Raw genomic sequence first — 19,337 nt, forward strand, 5'->3', positions numbered from 1 at the left:
CAGAAAGAAGAGGAATATCAGAAAGATCGGCTGCTTCACGTAATATCTATGTTATCGAATGAAGGTTAACTGCATGAAAAGTGACATCCAGTATACTCTAGGTATTAAAGAGACTATCACCTACTTTTAGTTCGAAAACTAGGCTAATGGGCTGAAAGTAGGTGACCCGCCGATGTTATACTTACCTTCCTCATCGTTTCCTGGTATGCAGTCATTGAGCGTCGCTGCCAGGTAGTCCACCCATTACAAAATTAGAAGTGGCAGATTGCTTAATGCACCACTCAATGCTGACACCAAGGGAGACGGGGGCGGTGGTGGGGGTGAAGGGAGGTGAGTACAGTCTGTGTTACATTTTACTCCAGGGCCCAACTATTCTAAAATGTTTTGTGGTAGTTATAAACCTCTCTTAGGCTGGGCGCACAGAGCCATAAGCGGAAAACGCATATACGCAGGAAAATAGAACATGCCCATTCTCTTTTGCGCTTGCGTATTGAGCAATTCCGACGCACTAATGTGATTGGAACTGTACAAAGCAATGCAATTGATTGCCTACAAATTACTGCACATCACACGGGCGTACAGTGCTTGCATAACCGTGTAATTCGCAGTAATCAGATGCGAGCCCAGCCTAAGCACTAGCAATTTTATGTATCATAGTTTTCATTTTTTCATACACCACTTTTGAAAAGGCATAAAATGTAAACGGTATTGTTGACAGCCAGAAAAGGGCTAGTTTTTTTTGTGGAATGAGTTGTATTTGTTTTATTATTTGATGTTCCATATAATGTATTGAAAAAAGTCTAACTTATTAAGGACCAGGTACAGTAAATATACGGCGCTTGGTCCTGGGCTTAAAGCCCAGCCGTATGTAAAATTATGGCGGGGATTTAAACCTCCTGCCTCTACAATCAATAGAGGCAGGACGGGTTGTCAGCTGTTACTAACAGCTGATAATCCAGAGGAGAAGGAGGGGGGGGGGGGGGGTTAACTCTTTCTGTCTTCTACTTCCCCAAGTACACAGCGGTCGATGAGCACTGTGTACTGAAAAGTGATAGTGGAAGTTTAACTTCCACTACAGGAGCCTGTGGGTCACGTGACCGCCAGGATTCCCTGCTATAGCAGAACTGCATGGTCGTACTAGACCCTGACCAGCTCTGCCAGTGACTAATGTCACTACAGGGAATGTTTTCCCCTGTAACTGGGGCTCCAATGGATACGGATTCTATGGATGCCTCAGCTACAGTGGGAAAGTGTCAAATAAATAAAAAATAAACAAACATGTGAATGTCCCCCAGAGGTCTTACATGACCTCATGGGGGTCATAGATAGTAAAAAACATAATTACATACATCAGTAAGACAAAATTACAGAATAAAACAGTATATACATAAGAAAGTAACCCAAAACCGACGCCAACCAAAACCGTCACTATAAGCGCCCTGTAATCCAAAACCATACATACTATATATAAACTTTTACCATTCTGTTTTTGGTTTTGTTTTCACATAGTTCATGGTATGCTAAAAATGCCCCATTTACTTTCTTCTGCCAGTTTGATTATGATAATACCAAATGTATACGTTTTTTGCTTTTTCTTTGGTTTCCCAATTCTTGAAAAAATGTAAAACATTTTTTATGAGAAGCAGTAGTTTTTATTGGTGCCATTTTGGTGTATTTTTGGCTTTTTGAGTACCTAATTAAATTTCTTAGCAGGTTAATTTCTGGAATTGAGTATTTTTAAAAAATTTTTAAGTGAGAAAAATAAGATGTAATCACTTGATCATTTCTGCAATGAATTGCAATATGTTACACATTTAGGGCAGATCTTGGACCTTATCTAGGCCCTGGGCTGCCATCACAAGCCATTAACGTGCCGTAATCTTCTCATGGCTGCCGATGAGGTGATAGACGAGATACCACACTGTATAACAACTTAGATGCCGCAATCAACATGTGCTTAACCCCTTAGTGACAAAGCCAGTTTGTGGCTCAATAACCAACTATTTGTTAGCTTTTTAATCTTTCCATCGACAGCCGTATCAGGGCTTGTATTTTGCAGGACAAGTTGTGTTTTTTAATGGCATCATTTTGGGGTATATATAATATATTGTATAACTTTTATACATTTTTTAAGGGGTTTGGGAAAACAAAAGAAAATTTGCCATTTCATTTTTTACAGCATTTAGTGTGCAAAATAAATACTGTGATAACGTTCTTCTCCGGTCGGCACGATTCCGGCGACACCAAGTTTAGACAGTTTTTGATGTTTTCCTATTTTTGCGCACAAATACACCAGTGTCTAAAAATTTGCTTTTGTGTCGCTGTATTTCAGATGCCGGAGCATTTTAACGCTTCCATCGGCAGACCACTATGAGGGCTTTATTTGTCCAATTTTTGGGAACATATAACATTTTGATTGCTTTTTGTTCATTTTTTTTCCAGAGGCAAGATCAACAAAATCTGCAATTCTATCATGTTCTTTTTTTTTTTTTAATGGCGTTTGCCAGGCCGTATACATAGTAGGTTAAATTAATCCTGCAGGTCACTACGATTATGTTGATACCAAATTTATGCAACCCTTTCACATGTTTAAGAAAAAACACACATTTTTTGTTTATCGCTGCACTTAAAGACTTCTAATATTTCTCTTATTTTGTTAACGGCGCTGTGAATTACGGGGAGACCCTCCATCATCATCTTCTTGAAAAGGGAGCAATGATGTAAGGAACCTGAAAATCCATCCATGGAATTATGAGTGTCTACTGCCCGAGCTTGGGGGTGCGGAGATCGGGCCACAAAAGTTGATAACTTGTGATTGATCCTGGGCGCCATCAATTCAACGTCCGAATTGCCCCACCTTCGGCATATTGACTAAAAGACGTCAGGATAGCGTCCCCATTTTCCCGTGTCGACTGTCTGTCTGCTAAGAAAGTTAGCTATCCAGTTGTTTCTCCTCAGTATGTGAACAGCTGAAAGTACTGGAAGATGATCCTCGGCCGAGGTCAGGACCATCGCCACCACCAATATGACTCTCGTGCTGCAGGTTCTGCCCTGATCATTTATGTAACAACTGCCATCATGTTGTTAGTCTGCGACAGAGTCTGGGCGACCAGTCAGCTAGGGTGCTAGGATTCCAGCCACCAACGAAGAGAACGCTGAATTCACAGAGGCACTTGGAACTTCCAATCTAAGGCGTCAAGGGATGTGTCCCACCTAGACAGAATAATAGGAGCCTCTAATCATCAGTAGTAACTGTGATAGAAGTTTTGATCCAGAAAAAGGCAAAAAAAGAAAGCCCTAAACAAAAAAAAACTTGGACTGCAGGCCAGTTCAGATAAAATGTATAAAATGAGCATTTGGTCATTCCCTTCATTGTAGCTGTGTGACAGGAACCTCTAAATCATCATCAGTTACTGTGATAGAACTTTCTCTTCTTTCCCCTGTGAACAGCTTGTGAGGTACAGTCCATGCAGTTTTATCATACAGGTCATAATGACTGAAATAGTGAGTCCTGAAGAAAACAGAAAGGCGAGTAATTTCCAGGATGTCACAATGAGATCACATGACCCAAATGAAGTGGAAAAATCCAGGAATTTCCAGATAGAAAGCAATAACTAAGCTGTAACTGCAGACGTCTTACAGACCCCTCCTGATTCTAGAATTCCAAGAATCGCCTACTCCTCCGCTCTTTATTATGTAACATTACTAAAATATATGAATAAAAGTTGATTATTTCTATATATTTAATTATTTATAACCTGAAAATGAATAAAAACAAGTTATTGAAAGCATCCAGATCATTATTGCGAAAAGAGTCAACCCCAATATATAGGAGAGTGTGAGACCCCGCGTCTACAGAGGTGTAACACAAACCATGGACGCAGTTGAAGGTTTTAAAGACAGAATCAGGAGTGGACACACACAAAAAATGGAAAGTATGAATTCTTGAATCATATATTTTGTGTTCAGGATTCACTTCGTGTTCCATCTTATAAAAGCAGAAGTGAATTACTGATGAAATACCTAAGAGTTAACGAGGGCAGAGTCCTTCAGATCCGTTACCAGACTGTGAATGGGGACAGCTCAGGCATGACTGACGTTCGGCTAGGACTGATTTGGACACAGGGCATTATAATCTCATACATTAAACAAAGAAGACATACAGCAGCTTGGAACCAAGGAGAAATAAATGAGGTTTACATTAAAAATATTAATTCCATAGTAACTTACATCCAAACATTCTCGCAGATCTCTGACATATGTCTTCTCTGTCTGAATAAGCTCAGCCATAATAAACCTTAAAGATGGAGAAAAACAACAATTAGGACCAATACCAAATATTACCACTGAATCCTCATGTCAAACAATGTGAGGGATAATAAATAAAACCGATCCATATACAGGCTCTTCTAATCCCTCAGAGATGTGCTGTATCCATGCTAATGGATCAGCAAACCAGTCCTGGTCTCCTAAACATGGCAGTACAGAATGGTAACAAATCCACTGTAATTCTAAGGGCTCGTTCACACAGGCGCTGTGGGGGCGCACAGGACGCGCTTCTATTGGAACAGATGGGTTCCTATACAAGCATTCACATAAATGATTGTTAGCTGCTAAATTAGCGCACCCAACAAAGATAAGACTGCAGGTCGCATGTAAGCTCCGTGGTGCGTGCAAAGACAGGACCTGACCTATCTCTGCTGCTGGCTTTCCATAGACTCCTATGGGATAGCATGCACCCGCACCACTGATTGTGTGAGCAAGCTACTTTAATTAACCCGTTCACGCGATCTTTAGAGCAGTATAGCCGCGATCTCTGCACATGGCTATACTGCGCATGCACAGCGCTCCTGTGAACGAGCCCTAAGGCTGTATGAAGTGAAGCAACTGATTTGGAGCACTATATTAGAAAATATGAAATATGTAATAAAATTAATCAGCACAGACTGTTGGGCCCGCCAGGAGGGTATAGAGTACACCAAGTCACATAAGAAGGAACAAGAATCAAATAATGAATACATTACTCTTTTCTACGAGCAGACTTCCTTTTTTCTTCATTAAGTTCATGGGTTGCATCTCGAAGCTTTACTTCACATCCTGGTGCGCTGCCTGGAATTAAGTCTAACTGCAGACTTTTACTCTGTGTAGAAACAAAAAGTGTTACAATTATTCTGGGTAATCTTACTGCTGTGGTTCTAAAATTAAAAACAAAACAAAATCACACGTAAATACTCAATGAGAGCAAAGCCTTTCTAGAAAACTGTCAAATCCGACCCCGATCGCAAGGTCTGGCCCCACTGCAATGACAGCAGGCCGGGACATCAGCTGATCGTCGGGGATCCTAGGTTGTGGCCTCAGGATTCTTTATTAGTAATGAATGTCCAGGAAAAACCCTTAACTTAAAAACAAGATTTTTTTTACTTACCGTGAAATCTTTTTCTCGCTTCGTTCATACAGGTATTCAGCTTTGACCATGAGATATAGCTACTACCACTTGTGGGTGGATACTAAGCAGAAAACTGTTAGCACCTCCCACTGGCTATATCCCTCCTGCAGGCACCAAGCTAATCAGTTTGTACGTAAGCAGTAGGAGCAGCCAAGAAAGGCATGCAAAAACATATAAAAATATACAAATATAACTCAGGATGGAGCCATGTTGGAAACAAAGGGATCACTCTGGCTGGAACGAATAAGTGCAAAGAATATACCTAAATACCCGACTGGAGGACATATCCCCAATAAACGAGTCAAGAAAATTGTGTGCAGTGAAAACCACAAAGCGGTTTACACATCTGTGTAACTGAGGCCCCATTCTGTACTGCCCACGAGGCCGTGACTGCCAAGTGCAATGCGCCATAACATGAAAAGGCGGAACTCTGCCCTTAGCACAATATGTTTTTACCATCGTGGAGCTATTTAGTGGGAAATGACCACCTTGAAAGTCGCAATGCCACAACTCGAAACGTCCAGGTTTACAAATAAGTGATCAGAGCGCCTAAAGGGGGCAGTTTGCGATAGAAAGATACATCCGTAAAGCTTGCACCAGGTCCAGTATATGAAAGGCATGTTCTTTTGGATGAACTGCGTAGTAACTCCGGATGCTGTGAGGGGGAGAGGGACGACTTGGGATAACTGATAATCCATCTGAACCTGGGACAGGGTGATGTGAAGAATTTACTGGTTGGCCAAAGGGATTGAGGCCTTCACAAGGATGTTGTTAAGATAAACAAATGAATATGGTATGTATAAAAGTCATGACCAAAGCCAGGACCTTTGTGAATATGGGGGCGGAGGGGGCAATGGCCAGGCCGAATGGAAGTGCTGTAAATTGGTAATGATCGAAGCATACGGTGAAACAGAGGAAACACTGATGAGCCTCATGAATGGGGACATGACCGTGAGGATGTCTATACATGAAAGGAATTCCTGCGGTTCAATGCATGCAACGACCAAGCTTAGCAACTCCATGTGAAAATGTTGAACTATTATATACAAATTAAAATTTTTTAGATCCAGGACAGGTCGGACAGACCAGTCCTTCTTAGACACAACAAGAAGACTGGAATAGAAGCCTGTAAAATGTTGGTAAAGAGGAACTGGAACAACGACCCATTGAACCAACAGAATGTGTACCGCTTGAACCAAGGCTCTGGCCTATAGTAGAGGGCTTGAAATTCTTGAGCTAAAAAAGCGCTTGGAAAATGTAATAGTGTATCCTGGGAAGACGACCTCCAGTGGCCAGGCTACATTATCTCCCTGAACAGAAGAAGACCTCCCCCAACCTTGGCTAGATTGGGTGGGTCCACCCATCAGAAGGAGGACTTTGTGGATAAGGACTTTAGAAGTTGTGGCCGAGGACGTCAGGAGGGCCTTGGCTCAAAAGAGGGTCTCAGCTTTTTATTCTCTGATGCTCTTCTCCCATCCGAAGACTGGGGACTGGGGGACTAAAGGGAACACAATTGAGATATTTTTCTCTACATGACTTTTGCACTGTTTGGTCTGTTTGCATCAGCAATAATTTCATCTAGCTTGGTGCCAAAAAGTCCTGCAGTAACGAAAGGAAGGCATCAGCATCCCATGATTTTAGCCACAGTGTGCTGCATGTGACAAGTGACGCTGCCGAGGCGCGAGCCTAGCCGTGTCCAAGAATGCCTCACGAACAAATTTCCCTGCCTGGCATATCAGGTAGGCAATATGTACCAGTTTTTCGACCGAAGAACCAGAGTGGAGGCCTCTACGCAATTGTTTGGCCCATTCGGCGGTAGCCTTTTGGACCCAAGTAGAGGCACAAATTGGCCTGAGTTTCTGAACCCATGAGCTCAAAAGAAGTCCTGGCTACGGATTCAAACTTCCTGCCATGCATGGACTGAAAGCTCGAAGTGTCTGCCATAGAAAGAGTGGTATGTTTCACTAGAGAGGACACGAGAGGATTTACTACGGCAAAGCCAAACATTTCTTTACCAGGTCCTCCGAAAAAGGCTACATAATATCCAAACGTCTAGGCATGGCAAAGCGTCTATCTGGAACATTTCATTCTCCAGCTAGTACCTCATCAAAATCCTGATAAGGAGGAAACATTTTAGGAGAGTGCCAAGGGTGTCTATAGAAGTACATCGCCTCAGACGTAGCTCGTGCCTGATCTGATACCTGTAGGGTATCTGTCACAACAGTTATCATAACAGAAAGTTTGGAAACCTGCTCCTCATCTAGATCGAAATCCGAGAGAGACTCAGACAGTTTGCCCTCTGACCTCCTACCGTGCTTGGATAAAACTCCGGAACATGCAAAAAGGAGCCATCCCTGTCAGATACATTGCGACCAGGCACACTAGACATACGTTCTAGTCTGTTGAGTATAGCCGCGGAAGCTCTGGTAAGATCTGAAATTGCCAGGCACAGAGAGCTAGGCCAATCCAGTTCGATGCCCAGAGAAGGCTGCACACTAGGGGTTTCCGGATAGAGGATCTATGGCCGGCTACCACGAAGAAGATAGTTAGGGCAGAACGTATCCGACTGTCCGCATGCGAGAGTACACATAATATGTGAGACCCCCTGTATTGAGTCCTCCACTGTCAATCATAGCGCAAATAGATGCTAACATTACCGCAAGAGGGTAATATGCAGGTGAGCCAGTCGCCAAGCAGAGTTTGGATGTTGCTTTCTCTTTCACATACCCCCCTCACTGGTTGCCCATTCAGCTTATTACCCTCATTTTTTTAAAGCCCTGTGTAGGTGCCTAGTTAGGGATCCCATTAAAGGCTATCTACATTCCTGCCGAGTAATCTTAGAGAGCCTAGCTTTCCAGACGCAGACCCAGGTGGCAAATAAACATTCCTGGGCTGCCACTAAGGGAGGGGAGTGACAAAGGGAGTTCCAGGCACCGCTGCGGCAAATACCCACCTATTTAGGGAGACTCCATAAATTCAGTATCCACGGTGGCGATCATTCTAACTCCAGCAGTGGCCTACCCAGGCGCTTGCCTACCTTACGAAGTAGAGAGTACCCTAGTACTGTACAAAAAACTGGAGAACACTATGGCTGACGTGCCGCCATTACCTTTGAGTTCAGGGCAGACAACAGTACGGTTACAACTGTTCTGTTCACGATCTTTGATGGAGGTATTGGGTAGAGTCCTACCTTCCAGTAAAATCGAGTCCGAACGGTACCAAAAGACTGAGATGAAGAGGTCAGCCTCCTACAGACACTAAATTAAAACTGGTTTGCTTGGTGCCTGCATGAGGAATACAGCAGGTGGGAGAAGCTATAACTTTTACATTTTTCAGTCGACATAGTTTTGTGAAGGCTTTTTCTTTTTGCGGGACATCCTGTAGTTTCTATTGGCACCATGGTGGGATACAAACAACTTTTTGATTGCTTTTTATTGCATTTTTTCTTAGAGAAGGGGTGACCAAAAAAGGCGCAATTCTGTTTTTCCCCCCCCCTGACGACGTTCACCGTGCGCAGTAATGTGTCTCTTTGATAGATCAGACTTTAACAGATGCAGCAATGCCAAATATGTATTTTTGTTTTAGTAATTAGATTATTTTATTATAAATATGGCAAAAGCTTTTTATTTTACTTTTATTACCTTTTTTCTTTTAAAAATTAGTAAAACTTTTTAAAACTTATTTTTCTTTTTTTAGCCCCCAGAGGCGAAAAGAACTTGCAATGCTTTGATCGCTCCTGCAGTATGATGTAATGGCACACATTATACCATGATCTGACAGGTATTCTATCAAGCCACCCCAAGGGCATGGCTTGATAGGCACTCTGCAATGGCAGCCCTGGGGCCTTTCAGAAGGCCCCCGGCTGCCATGACAACCACACTGCAACCCATGATCTCATCCCGGGGGGCCGTATGGAACCCCCTGAACATCGGTCAGGGCATTTAAATGCAGCTGTCACAACTGACTGCTGCATTTAAAGAGCTAACAGCCCCAAATAAGCAGCGCGTTTTATCAGAGCTGTTGCGGATGGGTGTCAACTGCAAGAAACAGCTGGAATCCACATTGTGTGGAGGGGGATTGACCTGCGATCCCCCTCCATACACACCCTGAAGCTCCAGTACATAATTGTACGCCCTGCAGCATTAAGGGGTTAAACCATACGCCTTACTGAGCGATAGCTGAAGTCTAGGAGTGGAATGAGTAGCACACAACTCAAAGCATTCCTCGATAAAACTGAAAAGCCACCCAAAATAAGGGATTTCTAAAAATAAACTGCTTTCAGTGCTATTTTCCTAACTCTAGTACTTACCGATTTATTGGAGTCATTGTAAATTCCTAGTGCTTTTTCTAAACTCGTCCGGTATTTCTCCATCCGCACAGAGAAATCTCGATACCTTTTGTCCAGCAGTGAAATGCATTTTTTAATTTCTGTTGAATGCGCGTGTCCTTTCTCACAAAAGCCATCAGCGAGCTGTATCAGCAGCTTTACCCTCTCTTTAGTTTGCTGCAAAAGATTGAGAACAAAAAAACTATAGTTAAAAAGTAAATAAATATACTTTTACTTCATAATGACAGAAGAGCCATCAGTGAAGGGGTTTTCCGTGACTCAGAAAGATATTTGTATTTATTTATTTTTCCAGCCATGGAATTGTAAAAGTAAAGAGAAAAGCTATACTGCTCTTTATCAGTGGTTCCCCGTCAAGCACCGGAGCCCCTGCCCCAAGCACACAGAAGGTGGCAGCAGTCATGTGAAGTTCATTGTACATGTGACCGCTCAGCCAATCACAGGCTTCAGCAGCAATGGCAGAATGACCGTTGAAGCCTGTGACTGGCTGAGTGGTCACATGCACAATGCTCAGCGGTGAGAACCAGGGTTTAAGAGTTGGATACGGAGCCACTAAAGGAGTTATATTTTTTTTCAATTGCACTATTCCATGGCTGTACAAATATTTTTTGAGTTTTGGAAAATCCCTTTAAATACTACAGTAAGTGCATCTTTCATTCTAGTTAGAGATGAGAGAGCACACTCGGATAAAGCAGTTACCCGCTCACGCCCGCCGCCCCCTCGAGCCTGCTGGGACCAGTAAGCAGTTACTCGAGAACAGCGATGCTCGCTCGAGTAACTGCTTTATCCGAGCATGCTCGCTTATCTCTAATTCTAGTATAAAAATTAGGATAAATAATAAAAAAAAAATTAGTATAAATCATAGTGTGTGCAACTAAAAAGGACGTTACCCACAATCATTTTTTATTTTACAGCACAATAGCCTTCTCCTGAATAAAAGTTTTTCTAACTGGGACTATACTTGACAAGAAAAAAAGCCCCAGACCACTGCATGAATCCAGCAACTATTGGGAAAAAGTCAGACAGGTACCTCCAGCAGAATCAGACAGTCTCAAAAGAGATCTTGCATTTTGATTAAGAGAGTGCTATTTACCCGGCTTTGACGGAATTTCTGCAGAGCTGCTCAAACCTATCCGAAGAGCTACACTGACAACACTGTGTCGTCCAATCTGGAGGACCTGCACATGGCCAAAGGCCTGGAAAAGATCAGTTTTCATCCCACTGCCAAATAAGGGCAATGTGAAGGACTGTGGAAACTACAGAACAATCGCTCTAATTCCCCAAGCCAGTTATGTGCTCCTGAAAATCATCCAGAAGTGCTTGGGAAGTATTCTTGACCAGGAACTTCCTAATGTTAAAGCTGGATTCCGCAAAGGCAGAGGGACCATGACCACATCGCAAAACTGAGGTGGATCATGGAAGAGGCAAGAGAGTATCAGAGAAAACTCTACTTGAGTTTCATTGATTACACCAAGGCTTTCGTCTGCGTTGAGCATGATAAGCTTTGTAAAGCACTGAGGGAGTTAGGAGTACCAGCACACCTTATCACGTTGCTCAGGTCCCTCTACAACAATCAAGAAGCCCGAGTGAGAACCAGGTATGGGGATACAGAATGGTTTAAAATCAAAAATGGCAGACGCCAAGGATGCATTCTCTCTCCTTTTCAAACTGTATTCAGAAGTGATCATGAGGCACATGGACTTAAATGATTATAGGCTATCAGTAATCTATGATATGCAGACAATACGATCCAGGTAACAGAGGCAATGAAGCATCTAAAGATGCTGATCCTTAAGCGAAAAGAGAAAAGTGAGAAGATGGGATTTGAACGCCAAGAAGATAAAAATCATGACCACTGCAGACATGATTTTCAACTTCTCAAGGGGGCAGTGGACCAAAAAGGGGCGGTGGAACATAATGGGGGCGGTAAGGGGGTATTCTGTGATTGCTTTGCTAATCTTTTTCGTCTAGTAACTACATTTTTCTAAAAGTTAGTAGTGATACCTCGATTTCTGTCAATAATCCGTCCGAAAACAATCGGTGAAATTCAAAACTGACGAAAACCAAGGCACTTATTTCCATATGAATCACTTCCATGTGATGGGAGTTGTGTGCAGCCTGTGCGCCTCTATTATATAATGTATGAATTTTATAATTCCATGACTCTGCTACAGATCTATGACCTTTCATAACACTGGATAACCTACAGCACAACCTAACCTGCTGTATTCCATAATGCCGCTGATCGTCTGAAACTGCTTTAAACTTTCACTTGTGTGGGTCTCTGGGAGTTGTAGTCTTGGTGGACGCCAAGTGTCTTTTCCGAACACTGATATAAACTACAACTCCCAGGACCCACACAATTGAAAGCTCCAGCCAATCAGTGGCATTATGGAATATAGCAGGTTAGGTTGTACTTTAGGTTATCCAGTGTCATTGATCTGTAGTGGAGCTATACAAGTCATACATCATTATATAATAGAGCGACATAAGCAGTGCATTCTTGAAGCACACTTTATAAAAATGGCTGAGAAGAAGAAATGACATCAAGATTCAAATGAATACTTGAAATATGGATTCATCCCTTCTCCTACAAACGGACAGCTTCCCTTGTGCCTCATTTGTGAAAAGGCATTTTCGAATGAAGCTATGTAGCCTTCGAGACTTGAGTGATCAACTTGCAAAAATGCATTCACACAAAGTGGGTAAGCAAGCCTATTTCATTTTTCCAAGGTTTAAAGTCAAAGTTTGAGAACCGCAGCGCTGTAGGCAAGCTATTTGGAAAATCTGCTCTGAATCCTGACAAAGGCCTCCTTGCTGCCCATAAAGTCTCTTTACTAATAGCACAATGTGGCAAATCACATAGTATTGGGGAAACACTTGTGCTACCCGCAATTAAAGAGACTATCAGTACTATGCTGGGGCCTGACACGTGCCATGGTGAAATCGATTCCTTTGAGTAATGACACTGTTTCAAAAAGAATTGACGAGATGAGATGGCTGCTGATGTGGAAGGAACGCTTTTGGACGCGTTTAAAACTACAGAATTTGTCATGCAAATTGACGAGTCAACGGTTAGAGACAATGAAGCATTGCTGCTAGTTTACATTTAATCTGAATGAAGAGGTAGTGGAGGAACCGTTGTTTACCAGAAATTTAACCACCTACATGAAAGACTCCTCTATATACAAAAGAGTGGAAGAATTTTTACAAGAAAAAAACATCCCCATAACAAATGTACTTGCTTGTGCAACCGACGGAGCTGCATCCATGATTGGTCGATATTGCAGATTTATAACCCATTTATAATCTGCTATACCACGCATAATGGCAGTCCACTGTGTGATCCATCAGCAGCACTTTGTTCCTAAACATTTATGCGAGAGAGTGCATGATCTTCTGCGCTATGTAATTAATGCTGCTAACAAGATAAAAGCGCACTCTTTGAACGAACGTCTTTCCCCAAGTTCTGTCAAGACCACGACTAAGAACTCAAATGTCTACTCCTACACAGCGAAGTGAGGTGGCCGTCAAGGGGAAAGTGCTTATGACGCTTCAACGAACTTTTTGACACAATAGTTGTGTTTCTTTCGCCGACTGACCCGGGACCATTGTGATGCAACTGAACTACAACGTCCTGACGTTGCCTATCTTCCAGACATATTTCACAAACTCAACAAGGTCAACAAAAAGCTACAAGGAGACAAAATGAATTTAATTAAGGCTGAGGGTATAATCTCTTCCTTCATTGCCAAATTGGACTTTCATACCAATAACCTGAGTCGACGCGAGCTCTGTCAGTTTCCAAGTCTTCAAGAAATTGCACGCGAAGACAGAGACAAACTTCAAGATGTTGACTTAGAAGTTTTATGTTCACACCTCAAACAAGCCAAAGAAGACATGGTATTTCAAGGGTATATGGATCATGAAACCTAGTTTCCAACGTGGGTACTCAATCCATTTTCATCTCAGATTACAAGAGCAGTTGATCGACTTGAAACATGATAGCGAAGCCCAAGCACTTTTCCAACAATGTGGCTATGAATGTTTTTGGGTGAAAATGAAAAAATCTTATCCTATCCTGTGGCAGGAAGTTAAAGGGGTTGTCCCGCGCCGAAACGGGTTTTTTTTTTTTTCAAACCCCCCCCCCCCCCCGGTCGGCGCGAGACAACCCCGATGCAGGGAGGTAAAGAAAGCTTACCGGAGCGCTTACCTTAATCCCCGCGCTCCGGTGACTTCAATACTTACCGCTGAAGATGGCCGCCGGGATCCTCTGTCTCCGTGGACCGCAGCTCTTCTGTGCGGTCCATTGCCGATTCCAGCCTCCTGATTGGCTGGAATCGGCACGTGACGGGGCGGAGCTACACGGAGCCGGCATCCTGCACGAAAGGCTCCATAGAAGAAAGCAGAAGACCCGGACTGCGCAAGCGCGGCTAATTTGGCCATCGGAGGGCGAAAATTAGTCGGCACCATGGAGACGAGGACGCCAGCAACGGAGCAGGTAAGTAAAAAACTTTTTATAACTTCTGTATGGCTCATAATTAATGCACAATGTATATTACAAAGTGCATTATTATGGCCATACAGAAGTGTATAGACCCACTTGCTGCCGCGGGACAACCCCTTTAAGTTGCTCATGTTAGCTTTTCCATCTACGTACTTAGTGGAGACGTGCTTCAGTGTGGTTCAGCAACTCCTGACAAAAGCGAGAAGCAAACTTCAGATATGCGTAAGGGGGCGACTTGAGACTACGGTGGATGAAGACAGAACCAGATATTGTAAAATTGGCATCCGCTCATCAGGCCCAAGGCAGCCATTAATGACACAGATTGATTGTGAGAAACATTATTATTAATTAAAATGCAAGACAAATTTAATTTTGTCTTCTGACCTTTAAGGATTAAGGTTTATCTTGCATTTTCGTTGTACGTGTCTTTAGAAGAGTAATTAAAGATGGTATTATTGCTTGCTTCCCCCCCCAAATTATCTTCTGCAATAACACCTATTTATTATTGTATCCACAATTAGCCCGTTTATAAATATTTAACAGCTACATTTTAACAGCTAAAGTTTAGCTGACTGAAATACTTCTTTGGTCATTTTAAGAGACATGTTTTCACAATTAATGCTAATCTGTTAAACACTATCAAACTTTCCAAAAAAGTATTCAGTATTTTAATTTGTACTTTCAAATTTGTAAACAATGTAAACTTTGACTGTGTTTAAACTAGTGTTAGGAGCTCCAATTCTCCTTGTTTGTTTCCCATGTTCTATACATTTGTGTAGAAACATGTTAGTTTGTGATCGGGGTCTTTTGCTCTTCTACTTTCTTTCATAATTTTTTGTCTTTGTTCTTTCTTTCCCCTTCTAATAGCAAGGATCTCAGTTGTATGTATTCCTTCGGACCTATTCCACTAAGCCTGAGGAAGAACCCTAAGTAGGTTGGAAAGCTCGCTATACCATCATGCCTTCTGTTTGCCATTAAAAGCTATCATATCTACAAGATTACTTAGTTTCTTTTACTGAGAACAACCACATTTTGCTCTACTGGCAAATACCGTACCAAACCTTTTCCTTTGATGTGTAACAGTCACTGTGGACCCTGTAGCAGCCTCCATCCAACACAAAGTACAATCTGCTGAGTGGATGCAGACACTGCTTAGCGGAGGACAAACTGAGCAAGCAACAAAGCCAATTATTCCTTTTTTTTACTGAGTTTATTGTTTGACTCTTTTTTCAGAGAACTACTTTAATTACAACTGCTGACAAGTGGGTCACTGTCTCTTACAACACATTAGTGTAAAAGGAAAGCTTGACATGATTTCTTGAAAAAATGTTACACGTCTTCTGCTATTTACTGCTGTGAAACAGACATTGTAACTTATGAAGGGCAAGCTTCATAGCGCATTTAAAAAATCATGGGCTTTCAGATAAAATGAATGCAGACAACAATGCATTGTATTTTGCAACTAATTTAGTGCCTGAAATTTCTTCTTGCAAAGGCATATTATTGGATTATTACTATAGTAAGTAGTATAAGTAACTACTAAACATGTACAATACATCTGAAAGTAACTTACACTTGGGATTCTAGTTAGGAGAAAGCACGGTCTATAATATCTGTAATTACTGCATTATTACTTTTGTTAATTACTAGAGATGAGCGAGTATACTCGCTAAAGGCAATTGCTCGAGCGAGCATTGCCTTTATCGAGTATCTCCCCCGCTCGAGACTGCAGGTTCGGGTGTCGGCGCAGGGGAGCGGTGAGTAGCGGCAGTCAGCAGAGGGGAATGGGGGGAGAGGGAGAGAGAGATCTCCCCTCCGTTCCTCCCCCGCAGCTCCGTGCCCGCTGCCGGCACCCGAACCTGCAGTCTCGAGCGGGGGAGATACTCGCTAAAGGCAATGCTCGCTCAAGCAATTGCCTTTAGCGAGTATACTGGCTCATCTATATTAATTACTATTTCATGAAAAGTAAATAAATCATGCCTACCTTGGCAGTTATTTGAAACTCTTCATGCTCCTTAAGTAGCTCCTGAGTATGCTGTATAGTAGATCCCGTTGAGGTATGAGTGGATAAATAAAATTCACCGCTGTCATGGATCCATTCCAGGGCCTAAGAGAGTGAAATTATCTGTCTTAAACAACGTAGTGCTTGAGGGCCAAAATGAACAGATTCTCTTAACCCCTTTAGTGGCACGCCCAAAACATCTCCTAAAAATGTGTGTTGAAATGCGCTGAAGACTACCTAAACCTGCCACTGAAGGGGTTAAGATACAAATAGTTGCCTACAAGGACATAGAATAGATACATGTGAGATTTAAATAACCATATAAAATATATTGTATCTCGTAAAAAAAAATTATAAAAAGCTCATTAAACCCAGATATGTTATTTTACTTGATGATGATTGCGCTCGCTGAAGTTTGTAGATTGGCTGAAGGCCAGACTGTTAATGTCCGCACCAACTCAGGTACGCTCTTGAATCACATTCAATTTCTTACCCTTGTTGCACAATATAAATTTTTTGGGATCATTGGGTAAACCAATCCAGAACACAGAAGCAATGTCTTTGTTTTACAAGGCTTTAAGCTCTTCCCAAATAGATAGTTGTCATCAAGTGACTCCTGAGGCTCTTAGGAAGCACAGAATAGATACAGCAGCCCAACTACCCTTGACTGGTTGCTCCTGAAACGGGTGTGGATATCTGTTTGATGCTCAAATTGTAGGAACAAGCCTGCGCCTTCCCTGCACGATCTACACCATGATGCCACACTTGACCCATGGGCAAACCCATCAATCCAAGGAGGTAATGTGTCAGGATTCACTTTGAGTGGCAGCCCTCCATACAGAGCTATTCAGCATGCTGTCAGGCAGCTGCTGTCAAACTGGCCTGACACTCCCTACATTGGGAGATTATTGTGCTCCCAGACAGTAGTCAAGCTCTTTCACCTTTTGCTCCTCCCTATAACAAAGTCGTGGCATTGTGGTATTGATGCATAGACGGACTGGCTGTACTGTTCAAGTCTGTCAGATAGATTGATGTTTATGTTTTTGTGGTTTGGTCATTTATTTGTATTCCCTCTGTGTTTCCCATGTCACTGATTATGTTCTTCTGTTTCATATGTTGATTTTCCCCTGGTGTTTATGGAACTCGTCATTATTTAAGTCTGCTTCTGGCCTGGTTGTTACTGATTATCTTTTGTGGATAGAGGACACATTTGTGGTAGTAGGAGTTCAGCTGTAAAGCTAAGTGGTGCTTTTGTTTGTTCATTAGAGTTTAGTTTCTTTTGGTTGCTGGAGTTAATGACTGAAACACAAGACATGGTGCCATCCTTATCAAAGTGACTAGTAATTATTAGGAAATTATAGTACCAGTGTTTCTGGTGGCGCAATGCACTACACGGCTCTGCTACATGCACAGCATACACACAGCTCTGCTACGTTGCTTTCGCATATGAGCTGCACGTGATTTACAAACTTCAGCAGCTCGCTGAAGAGACATGTTGGCTTGTTGCTTTCGCATATCTGCTGCACAAGTTTTACAAAGTTCAGCTGGTGACTGAGGTGACATTGTGGCTTGTTGCTATGTTATACAAGCTGCATTAGCATCATGGCAGCGTTGAACCTTCTGTGGTGACATGTTTGCACGACAGCGACGGTTTCTTTCAACACTGGACAATGGTTGCTAATCAGATGAAGGCTGGACAGGTGTTGGTGGCATTAGCACTTGGAATGACATGATATTACGTTCAGGAGATGTGAAGATAGCGGCGAAGGACTATGCTTCAATGTTGTTGGTCAATATGCACCGCTAGCTATAAATGTGGACATTTGTGAGGTGTCATTTATTGGAGTCTCCACACAGGTGTGCAGCTGTCTCACAACCAGGTACAAACTGCCAGACTGAGCACTGCTGTATTCATAGCAACTGAGGTCGCATGGGTTTGTGGGGGATATAGTCCACCCATAATCCCTCATTTAGTCCACAAGGAGGATAAAGGATCTGTGATTACATCAACATCATGTGATCAGGGGGCGGAGCTAAGTGCCGGTAACTGACATCACAGGTGCTGTCAGGCTCCGCATGTAACTCACACATCACACATGGAATGATGGACAAGTGGTCATTAGCACTTTGATTACCTCGCTTTTAGACAGGGCAGTTCTTGACGTAGTAGGCAGGGTGAAGTTGCCCATTCCTCTTTTTGTTTAGATGACGTAGTCTATTCCCTGAACACAACCTTACATTCATCCTGGGAGTGGTGCACCTTACGCACAGGACAAACGTGACATTCAGAGGGGTTGTTGATCCAGGGATTATTCTGATTGCCAGATTGGAGTCTGGAAGGAATTTTTTCTCCTTTAAATGGGGAAAAATTGGCTTCTACCTCATTGTTTTTTTTCCCCCCTTTCCTCTGGATCAACATGGGGGAGGGTAATAGGCTGAATTGGGTGGACATGTGTCTTTTTTCCGGCCTTACATTCTATGTTCCTATTACATGAGAGTTTGTATGCTCTTCTTGTATTGCTCTCCTCTGGGTGTCCTCATGCTCTCACACTTAACAAAATACCAATAAGTTAACTAGTTTTTTAAATGGGGGGAACAGAGATTGATATGAATGGTAACAATATGTAAACAGCACTTCAGAATACCTTCATGCTATAAAAGTAACGATAATTAAAATAAAATTTTAGAGAAACAAATCAGCCCTGTGATATTACACGCTCATATTGTATATAGCAGGATGCCGACTGAACCAATTCTACAGGGAAAGAAGTGAAGAAACTGAAGACAACAAACCTGTTTTGCGCTTCTTTCAAACACTACGTATTGCTGGCAGTGGTCCAGGCGTCTTTTTCTTAGCGTCCAATAATGTAGCACTCTATTTTCTCTTTGAAATAATTCATTTAGGATATCTGAAAAAATATTAATTATAACAATATTAAGACAGCAACAATATATTGCAAATCACAGCAAGCAAAACTTCAAAGCACAGCTGAAAATGTTTATTCTCCAGCAGTACTGATTCCTACCAAACATAAGC

The 19,337-nt window shown here is 42.3% G+C and overlaps 1 protein-coding gene across 3 annotated transcripts in view; it reads right to left on the minus strand.

Annotated features, from left to right (window-relative positions):
• TRIO (trio Rho guanine nucleotide exchange factor) overlaps positions 1-19,337 on the minus strand; it is a 259,897-nt gene that overhangs the window by 82,607 nt on the left and 157,953 nt on the right. For all 3 annotated transcript variants that reach the window (XM_066585716.1, XM_066585718.1, XM_066585717.1), the window contains exons 20-24: positions 19,094-19,209; positions 16,283-16,405; positions 9,756-9,950; positions 5,025-5,140; positions 4,231-4,297 (exon numbers count right to left, since the gene is read on the minus strand). In XM_066585716.1, the coding sequence (XP_066441813.1) occupies positions 4,231-4,297; positions 5,025-5,140; positions 9,756-9,950; positions 16,283-16,405; positions 19,094-19,209 (617 nt within the window). The remainder of the gene's footprint in view (positions 1-4,230; positions 4,298-5,024; positions 5,141-9,755; positions 9,951-16,282; positions 16,406-19,093; positions 19,210-19,337) is intronic.

The sequence above is a fragment of the Eleutherodactylus coqui genome, chromosome 12, assembly GCF_035609145.1.
Source record: "Eleutherodactylus coqui strain aEleCoq1 chromosome 12, aEleCoq1.hap1, whole genome shotgun sequence".
NCBI classification, from domain to species: domain Eukaryota; kingdom Metazoa; phylum Chordata; class Amphibia; order Anura; family Eleutherodactylidae; genus Eleutherodactylus; species Eleutherodactylus coqui.